The sequence below is a fragment of the Chiroxiphia lanceolata genome, chromosome 3 (genome assembly GCF_009829145.1).
Source record: "Chiroxiphia lanceolata isolate bChiLan1 chromosome 3, bChiLan1.pri, whole genome shotgun sequence".
NCBI lineage: Eukaryota > Metazoa > Chordata > Aves > Passeriformes > Pipridae > Chiroxiphia > Chiroxiphia lanceolata.
Window position 1 is genome coordinate 76,231,242 of NC_045639.1, and position 14,220 is coordinate 76,245,461.

The following is a 14,220-nucleotide window of genomic DNA, read 5'->3' on the forward strand; positions in this document are numbered from 1 at the left end:
TTTTTGGGAAGTCTACTGATTTAATAGTTAGTTTTGTGATATCTGAAAAAATACTCGAGTATCTTTTCATTTGTAGGCATTTTTATTGTATTTGAATTATTATTCTGTATATTTTTAATGAGTCTCTATTGGAGAGTTACTTTTCTATTTCGGTGGGTTTTATATGTTATTCATAGTGTCTTGAATATATAATTTTCTATGACAACTGAGAACGCCTTTTGAGTTTGCAGGTTGTTTTAGAAATGTACCACTTTAGAAGCCATATGTGCATGAGAAGAGAAGGCAGGCATGGTTAGAAGTTATTGTAGGTGATTGTATAATTGTTTACAGAATTTTGATAAAGTGTAGCAAATGAGGTTTTCCACATGAATGTGTAGCCAGGTAGAGACAACTTAGTGAGTGAGATTCATATGTGTGGCATTTATTCCTATGAAAACAGGAATAAAAGCAGCTCTAAAACATAGTAAGCCATAAGAAGTAGTATTGTGGGTAAGACCAGAAGTCACAGAATCATGTGATTTGGTTTGGAAGGGACCTTGAAGATCATCTAGTTCCAGCCCCTCTGCCATGGGCAGAGACACCTTCCATTAGACCAGGTTGCTCAAAGCCCCATCCAACCTGGTCTTGAACACTTCCATGGACAGGGCATCCACAACTTTTCTGAGCAACTGTTTCCAGTGTCTCACCACCCTCACAGTAAAGAATTTTTTCTTACTATCTAATCTAACTGTACCCTCTTCCAGTTTAAAGCCATTCCCCCTTGTCCTATCGCTACAAGCCCTTGTAAAAAGTCTCACTCTTCCAGTAACAGGTATTTATTGAATGACTTTTTCAAACAAGAACAAAAATAACCAAGCAACCCCCTAAAAAGAACCAACATAACAAAACCCAATACAACCTAATGTCATCTTTTCCCATCACCTGGCATTAGTGATTTATTTAAGAATTTTCTGAGTTGGGTGAGCTTGGGATATAACTGAGGACCTAGCACTGTAATTGAAATTGAAGGAGATAACTTCCCAGTATTTATCTGAGGCATAGTTGTTTTCATTCCCCTTCCTAGGGCTATGATTTTGAGTCATAAAATTAATCCTGTATAATTTTTTTATATTTCTTACTCCTTTTATTCTTCCTTAGCTTATTTTATGCTGTTACAAATTCCAGGCCTGTATAGTATCTAGATTTATTTGAAAGCTAGAAGTAGGTCAGAGTTTCTCTTGTCACAGAACAAGTTGCTACTATGCCAGAGATGTGTTAGACTTACATGTGTAAAAGTCTACCCTTAAGACAACTACACATAAGTTGTCCACTAAACCACTTTTATAGTCAATGGAGACAGTAAAGCCATTACAGGACTACTAAAGTAGATGTCTAAAATAAACTGGATTAAACACATGATTTCAGCTGGAATATGAAGCTCCTAGTATCCTATCTCTGATGCAAGTCCAGTTTTGTCGTCATCAAAAGCTGGATGAGAAGAATTTCACTCTCAATATCCCAGAATTACAAGCTGAGTGCTTCACTGTGTTTAAATTGTTTGGTACTTCCTGTTTTATTTCCTAGAAACCTTCTTCCTTTTGAATGCAAAATTTGGAACACAAAAAATGTTGTGTGGGAAGTCTTTTGTACTTTTTGTTTCCCCAGTGTTCAGAGTCTTATTTTACCCTTGACTTAGAATTGTCTGGAATGTTAGCAACATAGCCATGTTGCAGAGGTTTGAGAAGGAACATGATTCAGAAACAAAAGATTTTCCTCTTTGGAATATTATAAAGAGAAATATGAGTTCTTAGACGGTTGCACCTTCCCTCTATGTCAGTGGTGAATGAGCTTTCCTTGGGACATATGTGACAGAAGGGCTGAAGTGTTCAGCTGACTCATGCATTCAGTATGGCTACTGCCCCATTTACTGTTTTGAGAGGTTCTGTACCATGCAGTCATGTTTCAAGTTAGGCTCACAATGTTGAGCTGGCTGTTACCCTAATGTGTCTACAGCTCTGGAGAAAAGGAGGCTCAGGGGAGACCTCATCACTCTTTACAACTATCTGAAAGGAGGTTGCAGCCAGGTGGGGGTCAGCCTCTTCTCCCAGGCAAGTAGTGACAGGACAAGAGGACACAGTCTTAAGCTGCACTAGGGGAGGTTCAGGCTGGACATCAGAAGGAATTTCTTCATAGAAAGGGTTGTTCGACATTGGAATGGACTGCCCAGGGAGGTGGTGGAATCACCATCCCTGGAGGTGTTAAAGAAACAACTGGATGTGGCACTTAGTGCTGTGGTTTAGTTGACTTGGTGGTGGTCAGTCAAAGGCTGGACTGTATGATCTGAGAGATCTTTTTCAACCTAAATGATTCTGTGATACTGTGACACAGTATTACATTGGCTGGATTACAGGATACAATTGTCAGCTTTTATCTTCTAGTTTGTTGCTTGTATTAGCAGATGCATTTACTCAACAGTATATAATTAAAAATCATTTTTGTATTAGGAAATTACTTTGAATAGTCTGTTAGTATTGGGTTTATGTGTAGATAAGGTAATGCTCCCCTCCTAAAATTAATTTCTTACTTCCTTTTCCAGACTGGTGTGTTGGAGGAACACTTAAGAATGCATCTTCAGTGCTGTTTGACTTTGTGTAGTTTCTGGGATTTGAACCTATCTATTGTCACCATACTCTGGGATTATTACAGCAAGAATCTGGTAAGTAGATGAATATATGAAAATACAGAATTGCATTTGGGCAGTCCTTGAATTTTACTCATTTATTCAGATTTTCCTGTAGCCAAGCTTGATTGCAAATACTTCTGTAAAACTACCTAGTCAATGGCAGTATCCCTAAACTTGCTATTTATTTAATGAAATCATGTGTAAATTTATGCTTTGATCCATTACATTATGTGTCAATAGAATAAGTCATAATTTTAGTCTTACTTTTCATCAGGACTACTGATTTTAAGATCTTGTAAAAACACTTTGTACATAGTTACAATAAATTTTTATTTTCTAGTTGTGGTAGGAATATATCCTTTTGTTTGTGTGAAGGATTGCATCTTATTGCATTTGGAATATTAGCATTTACTGTTATTTATAATCTTTCTGTTTTCATTTATTCTTTTAGAACAGTGGCTTTACTGTTCCTTGGCTTGATCTGAAGGATCTGGCAAATGTTAGTAAGACTTCTTTGTCAATGCTTGAGTTGGTGAAATGTTGCTGCTGCGAACAGCAGATCCCTTCTCTGTACAAGTCCCGCAACAGTTACTTCATTTTTCTCTGCATTTTGGCACGGGTGATTAAAGAAGAAAACAGTGACATGCATCCTTGGAAACAAATTAAAGGACGGTATGGCCACTATTTAGTTTCTCTCCTGTTGTAAGAAGTGTAGTGAGTCAGTGGCCCTTCCAGCCACATGCAAGACGGGCGGGTACTGTGCCCATGAGAAGGTAAGGTGGATGAGGGATCTAAGGTGATTAATAATTTAAAGAAAGCAGTTCCCTGAAGTTTCTGTTGCCAGCTGAGGCTGTAACAGGGTCTAGGAGCTGGGTCCAAGAATCACTTGGTTTGTGGTGATTTACTTCATCTTGCTGTCCAGGCATTGGGTACACTGGCAACCTGTGCAGTGGTACAACCCAGCTGCCAGACAGGTAATGTAATAAAAGCACAGAAATTGTATTTGAATTGCATATAAGCCATGTGTTGTCCAAGAACATGCAGACTGACACTTGGTAGGCCTGCAATTTCATTTATATTTAGTTTCTTTTTAATGACTTCCAAAATTTCTCACAATATTTTTTGTGAGGGTTTTAATTTTTCACTTTATTTTGAAACATACTAATTAAGAAGTACAGTCGGTCATTATATAAAAAAACCCATAAAATATATATGCTTTAAATCAAACTCTTCCTATTTTATATGCTTACTGAATCCATGAGAATTTTATTATAGTAATGAGATTGTAGTAATTATTACAAGGGCTAACTTTTAAAATTTTTTCATTAGATATATAAGACTTAGAATTAGTTTTGGTTTACAGTTTTGATTTTTTTAAAAAAGATCTTATTAAGTATTAATAAAATTAATTAAAATTTTAGTAAATATTAGTAAGATATTCGTGTGCACAAGTAATAAATATGTAAGAAACTGCCCATGTGTACGCACACCACCAAGTTATGTGGTGTTTTTTCCAAGAAAGCAGGGTTGTCTTGGCTATCAGAAAAGTATACCTGTCAAAAATATAATGTCTGTGTACACTTCACAAGTTGTTATAGTCAGTAAAGTTAAAGTTTGGGTTTTAAAATCACTACAACTTCATAGAAACAAATATGTTGTTGGATTTAGTATCAGTGTCTTGCTTTATTTTGTGATTTTAATTACCCTGCTCTGTTCTAACTGAAAGCAAATTATTCTTACATTTTTGTGCTATTATAGCTTATTGCTTTCCCTGATTTAAGAGTGGGAATAGTAAAACACAACACTCAGTGCATCGGTCTGCTCAACCAGTATTCGTAATTTCTACCTTGAAAAAATCAATTACACAAGTAGCAAAATTTAACAGCCTACAGCTATGATTTTGGGATGAACTGTGTTTTCAGCGGCTAACCAAGCATTAATTGATGCATGAAAAATGTAAATGCCTGTCAGTAGTAATTTACTACTAAACAACATTAATTGGATTTGCTGTAATTTTGGTGGCTAGATTTGATAACTTCAGCACCATTTCCAACTATTTTTCCAGATGACAGAGTAGGAAACCAGCATTTATGGATGTTTAACTACTGTATGGGGAACTTACTTTAAATTAAAGGTGAAGGATATACCCAGGGTTTTAAACCTACAAATGAAAAAGTTAAGCAAGCCATTTTCATCTTACTCCTCTGTTGTAGGAATGGTGACATTTGTTTCAAAGTCCAGATCCAAGCAAAGGTCACAGAAAAGATGCCTTTGTAAAAGCTTTCTGTTTTTGTCAACCACTTTAAAGTTGCAAAATAGCAGTGCTTGTCACCATCAGCTACTTATGACTTGAGCACTGTCCCATAAGCAGTACAGGTAAAGTTAATCATCTTCCTGCTGGAGGGAAGTTTCTCTTCCAAACGCCTCAGTTTCCGTTTTCTTCCAAACTTGGAGTCCACAGTTCCTTTCATAGGTATGCAATACAGGTTGATACAGACTTTAGAGAAACATTGTAGAGAAAAGGATTTTCTTTTAGAAATCTTCCTCTCCCTTTTACTGCAGTGATGGTTTGGTAGGTGAGACTTTGATCATAGCAGCTGTGGCAGTATGCCATAACAGAAATCAGTAGCTGATTTCCACATGGAAATAAGGGAGTTTCTAGGGAAGAGGTTGGCATACAGGAATGATTTACTGTTGCAAAGAGCTGTCATTTGGCAGCTTCCTTTACTAGCAGCCCTCATGGGCTAAACTTGATTAATACGAAGGCATGGTATGGAGGACACCCATCACAAGTAGAGAAGGTTTAGATGTTTACATCGTGCGTAACTGTGTACTAGAGGTTGGATAGGGAAGAAGGGTTAGGCTGCACCTCGTATTGGAAACACTTAACATGTAGCTTAAAATAGGAGCAGAACATGAAGGAGCACATTTGTTCCAATAGCCAAAAGAATAGAAGAGGAGAGAGAAAAAAGGGTATTTAAATGTTATTGGAAGAGGATAACTGTAAACTAAAAGCATGAAAATACAATTTCAATCTCTCAAGCAGATAGAAAAGTTAAGAAACTTACTCTTTCCTGTTTTCTTGTTCGTTTGCTTTTTTTAATGTAGAATTTATTCCAAGTTCCATCGGAGAAGAATGCAGGAGCTGACAGAAGTGGGGCTGCAGAACTTTTTTAACTTATTCCTCATGCTGGCAATTGTTGTGGAGACAGAAGATATAGTGAGTCGAGTGTTGGATCTTTTGGATTTCCTGGCTCCATCCTCCATCACCGTGTCTCAGAGAGCTCTCATCTGGAGAGGTCATTTTGGTTTCCTTTTGATTTATGTTGAGAAGAACATGGACGTTAGCGTCCTAGCTGAGAAAATCTCAAGTGCTTTCCGTGAGAAGGCAAAGGAGTTTTTAGTAAACAAAAATGACTACACGCAGAGACACAATCTCTGGACTCTACTTTCGACCTACATTGATGGTGTCCAGGAAGTGTTTGAGACTAGCTGCTACTTGAGCCTTTCTGAGGAAAAGTTGCTAAATGATGGCTTTACAATGCTGCTGCCTGCTTGTCGAGGAGCTGAGCTGAGTATGGTCCTGAATTTTCTTCAGGTTGTACTAGCCAGACTTCGGTAAGTTATTTAGTTAAATTGTGCATATAGACTGGCATGTTGTTTTTGTTTTTAGGGTTAAAGTGTAGTTCATATTAATTTTTTTATTGAAAAGGAAAGAGAAATCTCTGGAGGGATGTGAATGATATGTTAAATTTCAAAATCCACCAATACTTCAGTGCATTTTGAAACTCAGAAATGTTTCCTTACTGTTTCAGGAGATTAGGTTTGACATCCCGAGATTTTGTTATAATTTAGTGGCTCTTTAGAAAGTCATCCAGTTGCTACTATTTCAGACGATATCTTTCCTTTGGGACAGGGAACTTCAAAATTTTCTGTACTAAATTACTTAAGTTGGAGGGGTTTGTTTTTTTGGTTTTGTTTCATGGCTGAACGTATTCTGTTTTTCAGACTCTTCATTCTGTGTTTTTTCTCTTTCACCAAGGTTGCATTCAAATACCACAGTTATGGAGATTTAAATACTTGTCTGGGGTTCAATAAGAAAGAAGGAAATCATATTTTACCACTTCAAGCAGTTTTGCTTTGATGTACTAGTTCATTTTTCAACACCCACAGTGCCCTTCAATAAGCATATTTTTTGTCTACTGATGCCTTTGAGAAGCAGTCCTCCAGTTTGAAGCCCAGACTGCCTTTTTTTTATAAGATATTAAGAGGCAGCTATTGATCTGCCATTACTTGAAATGTGCAAGACTGAAATATGTGTAAAGAGCTGTGGAAGAGTACATAATAGGAATACTGAGGCCCATATGCAAGATCTCTCTTTAACTAGGTCCTTTGTTATTGTCTAGTAGTTTGACTGCAGCTGTCAATAGCTTATAGATCCAAAGACAACTGTTTTTCAGGCAGTCTTTTGAAAAAAGATGAAGCACAAAACTAAGTTTAGTTGATTTATTATTTATTATTTCAGTTCAACTGAATGTATTTCCTGGAATAAATTGGAGACTTCAAAAATACTTTGACATTTTCTCCATTAGCTAATGCACAGCATTTGTTTTGTTGTTTTTAAAGATGAAATAGGGAGAAATTTGAGACTAGTGAAGAAGTTGCCTATTTCGTAACTTGGCATTATTTCAAAAGCTTTCCAGGACTGGGGGTTATGTGGCCCTCTTGTAGCGCAGAGAGGAGAGCATAGAAGTTCATTCCAGACTTCTCAGCTCACCACAAACAAGGTACAGGACAGTATTGGTACCTTTTCTTACAAAAACCAGTTCTGCTGAAATATTTTGATTATCAACATGCTTAAATAGTAATTGATATGAGAGAGATTATTAGAGTCTTGCTTTTAACAGTTCTTTATTGCAGCTTCTGTATTTGTACATTTGGTTACTGTTACCAGCCTATTTATCTCATCTACAGAGAAACTGAATTCCTTAACATTTAGTTCAATCTGCACTGGTGCAACTTCACCTTGAATATTGTGTGCAGTTTTGGGCACTACAATATAAGAAAGATATTCAACTATTGGAGGGTGTCCAAAGGAGAGCAATGAAGATGAAGGGCCTTGAGGGAAAGCCATACCAGGAGTGAGATCACTTGGTCTGTTCAGCCTGGAGAAAAGGAGACGAATGAGAGACCTCATTGCAGTCACAACTTCCTTCTGAGGGGAACAGGAGGGGCAGACACTGATCCCTTCTCTGTGGTGACCAGTGACAGGACCTGAGGGAATGGGCTGAAGTTATGTCAGGAAAGGTTTAGGTTGGATATTAGAAAAAGGTTCTTCACCCAGAGTAGTTGGGCACTGAAACAGGTTCTCCAGGGAAGTGGTCACAGCACCAAGCCTGTCTGAGTTCAAGAAATGTTTGGACAATACTCTTGGGCACGTGGTGTGACTCCTGGGAATGGTCCTGTGCAGGGCCAGGAGTTGAACTTGAGGATCCTTGTGGCTTCTTTCTAACTTGGCATATTCTGTGATAAAACACTTTGATCTTCAGGTTGTATTTAACACAAAAATATTACTGATTCTCTCTCCCACTTGGACAGACTCGCTGAAAATAGTCCTCTGTTGCCATGCAAGTAAAACAATACTAAAATCACTTTCTTGGTTCAAAAGGCGTGGATGACTTTGTGCTAACCATATATTCAACTATTGATGGCTTGACCAGACTGATTAGGCCTGGTCTGTCTGCAGACTCAAAAAAGGATGAAATGGTTCAGTGCCTGTTTTTAAAATCCAGGCTGATATAAGCTTCTAGGCCTTTATAAATGTAATTCCTCTGTACACCACAGTCTAATAATTTTATAATTGTATGACAGAGAATTTACAGGTAGGAAGGAAGTGAGATTACTGATTAAAGAGAGAAGCAGCTCCCTCTAGGCTGTTAGGAAATAATAACTTCATGTGCCACTTTCTGCTAACCCCAGATGATGGCTCACAGGAGCATTCTTTATTGCTGATTAAGTAGCATTATGAAAATACTGACTTGGTTACATTAACTAAATGCCTCAGTATTTAAAGCTTAAAATAGCAAATAGTTTTAGCAATCCCCCTTAACATATCTTGTTGGATTGCTGGAATCTCACTCCAGGTTTCCCAATTGCTTTTCTTTGAGGATACTGTAAAAATTCCAGTCTTTCATTTTCAGACTGAGGTGTAGCCAAAAGGTCTTCTTTAATTATAGCTATTCATGCTGCTATAGTTAAGGGTCTGTCAGCATTTCCATTATAAACCTTTATTTTCAAGGGTTCATAACACAGCAGCGAAAACTTGCTCTGGGCTAAAACTTGGCATACAAGGGTTTGAAAGTGCGCTTGTTTTCTTTCCTTTTTTTAAAAGGCATCTGAAAAGAAACCCCCACCTTCACCGTTGTTACGTTACTGTGTTTTAAAATAACCCTTTCCAGATTTTTCTTGTATTTTACTTGTCTGCTAGAAAACTGCTAGTAGCTTTTGATTGTTGTATTTACCTATGCTTAGACTGTTTAAAATAAACTTTCTTAATCCACTTTTTTTATTGATTGTTACCATTATGATTATTTTGGTGTTTATATATTTAAATAGAACTATGATTTGGCTGGAGAATTCGTTTTTATCAGTTTTTGACACGTGGCGACTGGATAAGTGGAATCAAGATGCTACTTGCTGGCACTTGCAAGTATTTGATCTTCATAGTGAGATTCAATATGAAGTGTAAGGTTGTATTTTAATACAGTCTCCTTTTTAAAAACAGATAAAATAAACCATAAACCATCAAGAAACTCCCAAAAATAAAAATGTGAAGTACTTGCTTCCTATGTTTGCTTGAAGAATTCAGCTTCTAGCTCAGACATAAGTTTTTGCTTTTATTTTTTTTCCCATTTTTAAGCAGTGTTTTAGAATCCTGCCTTTTTTTTTTTTTTTTTTTTTTTTTTTTTTTACTGAAAGGTGAATGCAGGATGTTTGCCCATGTGTGCTTTCATTTGTTCCAGAGCTCTCGCACTACCTGTCATCTGAGTGTCTGATGGCACAAAAAGAAACCCTAGGTTAATAAAAATATGGCATTAAATGGATTTGACAGAACTTGCTGTAAAAAATGGACACAAGACTCGGTGAAATCTGCTGTAGGTTCTGGCACTTCAATATGTTCGTCTTAAAAGAAGCATTTGAAATACACTAAAATGTCTTTTATTGCAATTGGGTATTGCTCTGACATGAGCATTCTCTTATTGTCATCATCCTGGCATTTAGGTTTTGTGGCGTGTTAGCACAAAGTTACAGGACTATAAAATGTGAGTACGTGCCCAGGTGTAAAATAGCTGCTGTGCTCCAAACATCTTTGCCTAGTTTCAGGGAGACCTACTACTAATTCTCATAGCAGAAATGAGAAGTACCACAAACCTAATACTGTAATAAGCAGTAATTTTATTTTGAAAACAATTCTTATGTATTTATGCCCATTTCTATTTTTTACCAATTTATAAAAATATTGCTGTGTTAATTTCATAAGCTCTTACAGGAATACTGACTAGGTAAACCTGTCTCTAGTTAAAAGTTGCATTAATAATTGGGCCGTGGATAACAACAGAACTGAATGTTTCCATCTGTAGAGTGTGTTTAGCCTTGAGGTTGTAAGAGAAATCACGATAGGAATGCATTATCCAGTATATCTTTGCTATGGAAATGTATAGTCATTTGTAATTTTTTTTTGCGTTGTACTTGCCATCAAAACAGCCTGTGGGAAGCTTTTTCGAGACCAACAGAGGCCTCTCTCCCCCTCTCTGTTACCGTGTAAGTCAGCAGATAAGCTCAGGAGGAGAATAGAAAGGTCCTCCCTCCTTTTTTTTCTTGCCCCTCAGGGGTTTTAGTGTTAGTCTTTGCAAAATCTTTTTTCTGATGTTGAGCTTCTGAAAACTATATTCAGAAGAGTTTGGAAGAGCATAAGTCTTCTCTTACCCATCCCATCCTGTGAAGATATTTAAAGCTACCAGCTGTGATGCTCTGATAAGCACAGAAGGCAATTCTGTGACTAAGCCACTGAACTGAGAGTCAGATGATGTTAGTTTGGCTCTAAGATCTCCCAGGCTTAATGAATGACCATTAGAAAGTCATTAAAAGTTGCTATGAATTTTGTTTACCTGTGTGAAAAACATGAAATAAATCCTTCCTTTTTCACTTCACAACATACATCTTATGCTTGGGAAGCAAGTGTGCCTTGCTGTGCTAACTTGACCTCTGGCTTAAAGTATTTTTAGTGGGGTTTCTTTTGAAATTCAGGTATTCCATTAATAAAACTGATGTTTGAATGACTGCAATAAACATCTAGTCTCTAAATGCTTTAATGCATGGGAAGCAAGCACTGCTGTAGAATATAGCAGCATTTTGAGAGGTTTGTTGTGTCTAAATCCTTAAAAATAATCTGTTACTGTCTTGAGGGAATACTGTGTGTGTTCTTAGCTACAGTTGTTGCCTTAAGGTGTGGCTCTTATAATTAAAACTGAATTTTCTTTTCTGCCTACTTTATGTGGGATTTGAGATTTTTTTTTTCCCAGGTTTTTATTGAGGTTCTTAAATAACATTTTACACCTTTTGTCCCTTATATTCTGATCTTCAAAGATGACTAGATAAAACTCATGTGTGTTTGGATTGTTTCCTCTGAGAATATTACTGTGCTAAGGAGTGAAATGAGGTAGAGTGTGCACTGCAGCCATGTACCTGATACTTTGCTTACAGAAAGTTCCTGTGTATGTATAGCATTGGTCCAGGTTTGCAAGAATATGCACTTCCACTTTTCACTGTCCATTTCCTTGAATCTGTAGGTAGCCACATTAAAGCTGAATAATTGATTAAAATCAATTTTATATTGATGTTTAAGATGTATTAGAGAGCCTCTGAAGGAGGAGCTGGGGACAGGGCTGGAAAGGTATATCCTACGAGGAGTGTCTGAGGACTTTGGATTTGTCTGGTTTGGAGAAAAGGAGGCTGAGGGATGACCTCGTTGCTCTCTACAGCTTACTGAAGAGGGGAAATGGAGAAGGAGGTGCTAGGCTCATTTCCCTGTAACATGACACGTGGGAGTAGTTCAAAGCTGAACCAGGGAAGGTTTAGAGTGGACATTAGGAAGCATTTCTTCACTGCTTCGGTGGTCAAGCACTGGAACAACCTTCCTAAAGACTTGGTCAATGCCCTAAGCCTGTCAGTGTTTAAGAGGCAATTGGACAATGCCCTTAATAATTTGCTTTAGCTCTTGATCAGCTCTGATTTGCTTAGATAGTTGGACTAGATGATTGTTCTAGACCCATTCCAGCTGCAGTATTCTATTCTACTCTGTTCTATTCTAGAATCACTTTAAGAACAGACTGAAACAACAAAAGCTATCAAAAAAGCTTCTAATTGTTGATACCCAAAAAAAGTCTGTCTTGGTAGACACCCAAAGCTAAAGAAACTGAAGTCTAGTATTCAGCCATCAATCATGAAGATACACAATTCTGTCCCCTGTGGTACAGGTGGAAACACTTTTCTGTGTTTCATCCATTGTACCCATTTTATCTACCAAAAAATAATCCACATAAGCTTTCTGTAGCCTACCTGACAGCAGTACAAGACTTACTGTTGTGAAAGAGTAAATCCATGAAAAAAAGAGTGAAATCATATCCAGGTGTACTGAGAACCTGCTGCTTGGGACCCTGCAGTTGTTTAGAGAAATATGTGCTCCTTGAAGGACATAAAGTACAGATTTGTTTTCTGATGGAAGTGTCTCACTTCTGAAACTATTTTCCCCAAATTAACTCTCCTCTCAGTTTTCCTTCTGTTCTTCACATGAGGTGAGAGAATGGCTTTTCATATGGAATATTTTTTTTTTTTGTGGATGTTAAACAAAAGAAATATTTTTGCCAATAAAACCATTATATGCAAGTAGCCTTCTAATCTCTTAATTTTGATTGTTTCTTCGTTACCTTACAAGATATATATTTCTTCTCTCTTTAGGATATCTCTTGTCAGATTTAAGGCTTATTTAAAATGAACAGAAAGCTGAAGCAATTTTCTTTATTCCATTTCAGTCTCCTAAGGCCTATTTCCCCCTGGTGAGCTCATAGCAACAGGGGGGTTTAAGGGAATTCAGCTTTCTGCAAATTAATGTCTCACATCATGAAAATTCAGGACCTTTTTTTTTTTCTATGTCTTGAAAAAGTAATACAGTGAGTGCGAGTATTATTTCTTGCCAGCGGGTGGAAGATGAATGATTTTGTCACAGTTTTACTGCTTGATGAGCAGTGTCCTGAGGGTCAGGCTTAAGTCTGTGTCACTATGCTGCTCATTACTCTTGAGCTAAATAAGGGCTGATTGGATCTAAATTGCCTAGCACATGGGCCACAGATGAGCTCAGTGAGTAGGGGATGACCTGCTATTCAGGCTGGGAGTAACCCCGGTGTGCAAATGCTGCATTAGAACACCGTGGGAGAATGAGAGGCTACCGACCGCTGCCAGCAAAAGAAATCGAAATGTAAAAACTCTTTGATGCTGCAGTGTTAGAATTTGAAATGTAGGAAGTGACAGGTTGATGGTACTTATCAGCTTTGGCTGGATTAGAGAACAGTGTCATCTTGCTTATATAATGACAGAAGAATAAAACCAGCTCCCAACTACTTGGTGGTGTGGAGCTGCTGCTGTCAGAGTCAATGCTGCCTCCTACTGACAGTCTGTGCAGGAGGATGGAGAAAGCGGATGGTGAGCTGGCTCCAGACAGCTGCTCAGCCTCTCTAGCACCAGAGTGCAGTCTGTGCCCCTGCCCACCTGTGCCCATATGTTTCTGGTCCCTTAGCAGAGAATTAGAAACCTGACTGATAAAATAGCAAGTGTACATTCTGGGACAAGAGCAAGCCACTGTCTTGGCTATGTCAAGAATGGTTGGACGAGTCAATTATGTGCACTGAACTAAACATATCTGTCTCTGCTTTGCCCAAAATATTTCTCCTTGTACTCGTCTTTATTGCTAGCCCCTGTGAAAGCAGTTAGTCTCAGGAGAGGAGAATTAATTTGTACCCATGTGTTTTAAAGAAAGTTGACCTTTAAAGAGAAGAAAAAAAATGTGAACCAACTCCAAAGAGAATCCTTGTGCTAACTGAACACATGAATATACTTGTCTTAATGGAGGAAAATGAAAAGCAAGCAAAGCACCTGCAGGTGCTGGACACAACACAAACTGTAGTACTCTGTGCAGTTCTGAAAGATTCAGTTCAGTGGTTCAGTAGAACAAGCTTTCGGGTTTTGTTTCCCCCCACCATTACTCATTTTTTTGAAAACTAATAGCTACAGTGATGAATAGCCACTTGCTTAATTTTTTCCAAATTTATTTCTGCTTCTGTTACTGACAGCTGTAACTTACTGGTGTCAGCTTCTCTTACTGCTCACTTCTGGGACTACCTCATCAGCAAAAACAATTTGTTGTGCTCTCTTGAAAGCAGTGACTAAATGAAGAGAAGGGATGAATCTAAATACATTATGTGTTTTCTGTTTACTCTTTTCTG

The 14,220-nt window shown here is 37.7% G+C and overlaps 1 protein-coding gene across 1 annotated transcript in view; it reads left to right on the forward strand.

Annotated features, from left to right (window-relative positions):
• MMS22L (MMS22 like, DNA repair protein) overlaps positions 1-14,220 on the forward strand; it is a 97,069-nt gene that overhangs the window by 29,906 nt on the left and 52,943 nt on the right. Inside the window, exons 11-13 of the mRNA XM_032683930.1 lie at positions 2,576-2,695; positions 3,114-3,334; positions 5,771-6,280. Of these exons, the coding sequence (XP_032539821.1) occupies positions 2,576-2,695; positions 3,114-3,334; positions 5,771-6,280 (851 nt within the window). The remainder of the gene's footprint in view (positions 1-2,575; positions 2,696-3,113; positions 3,335-5,770; positions 6,281-14,220) is intronic.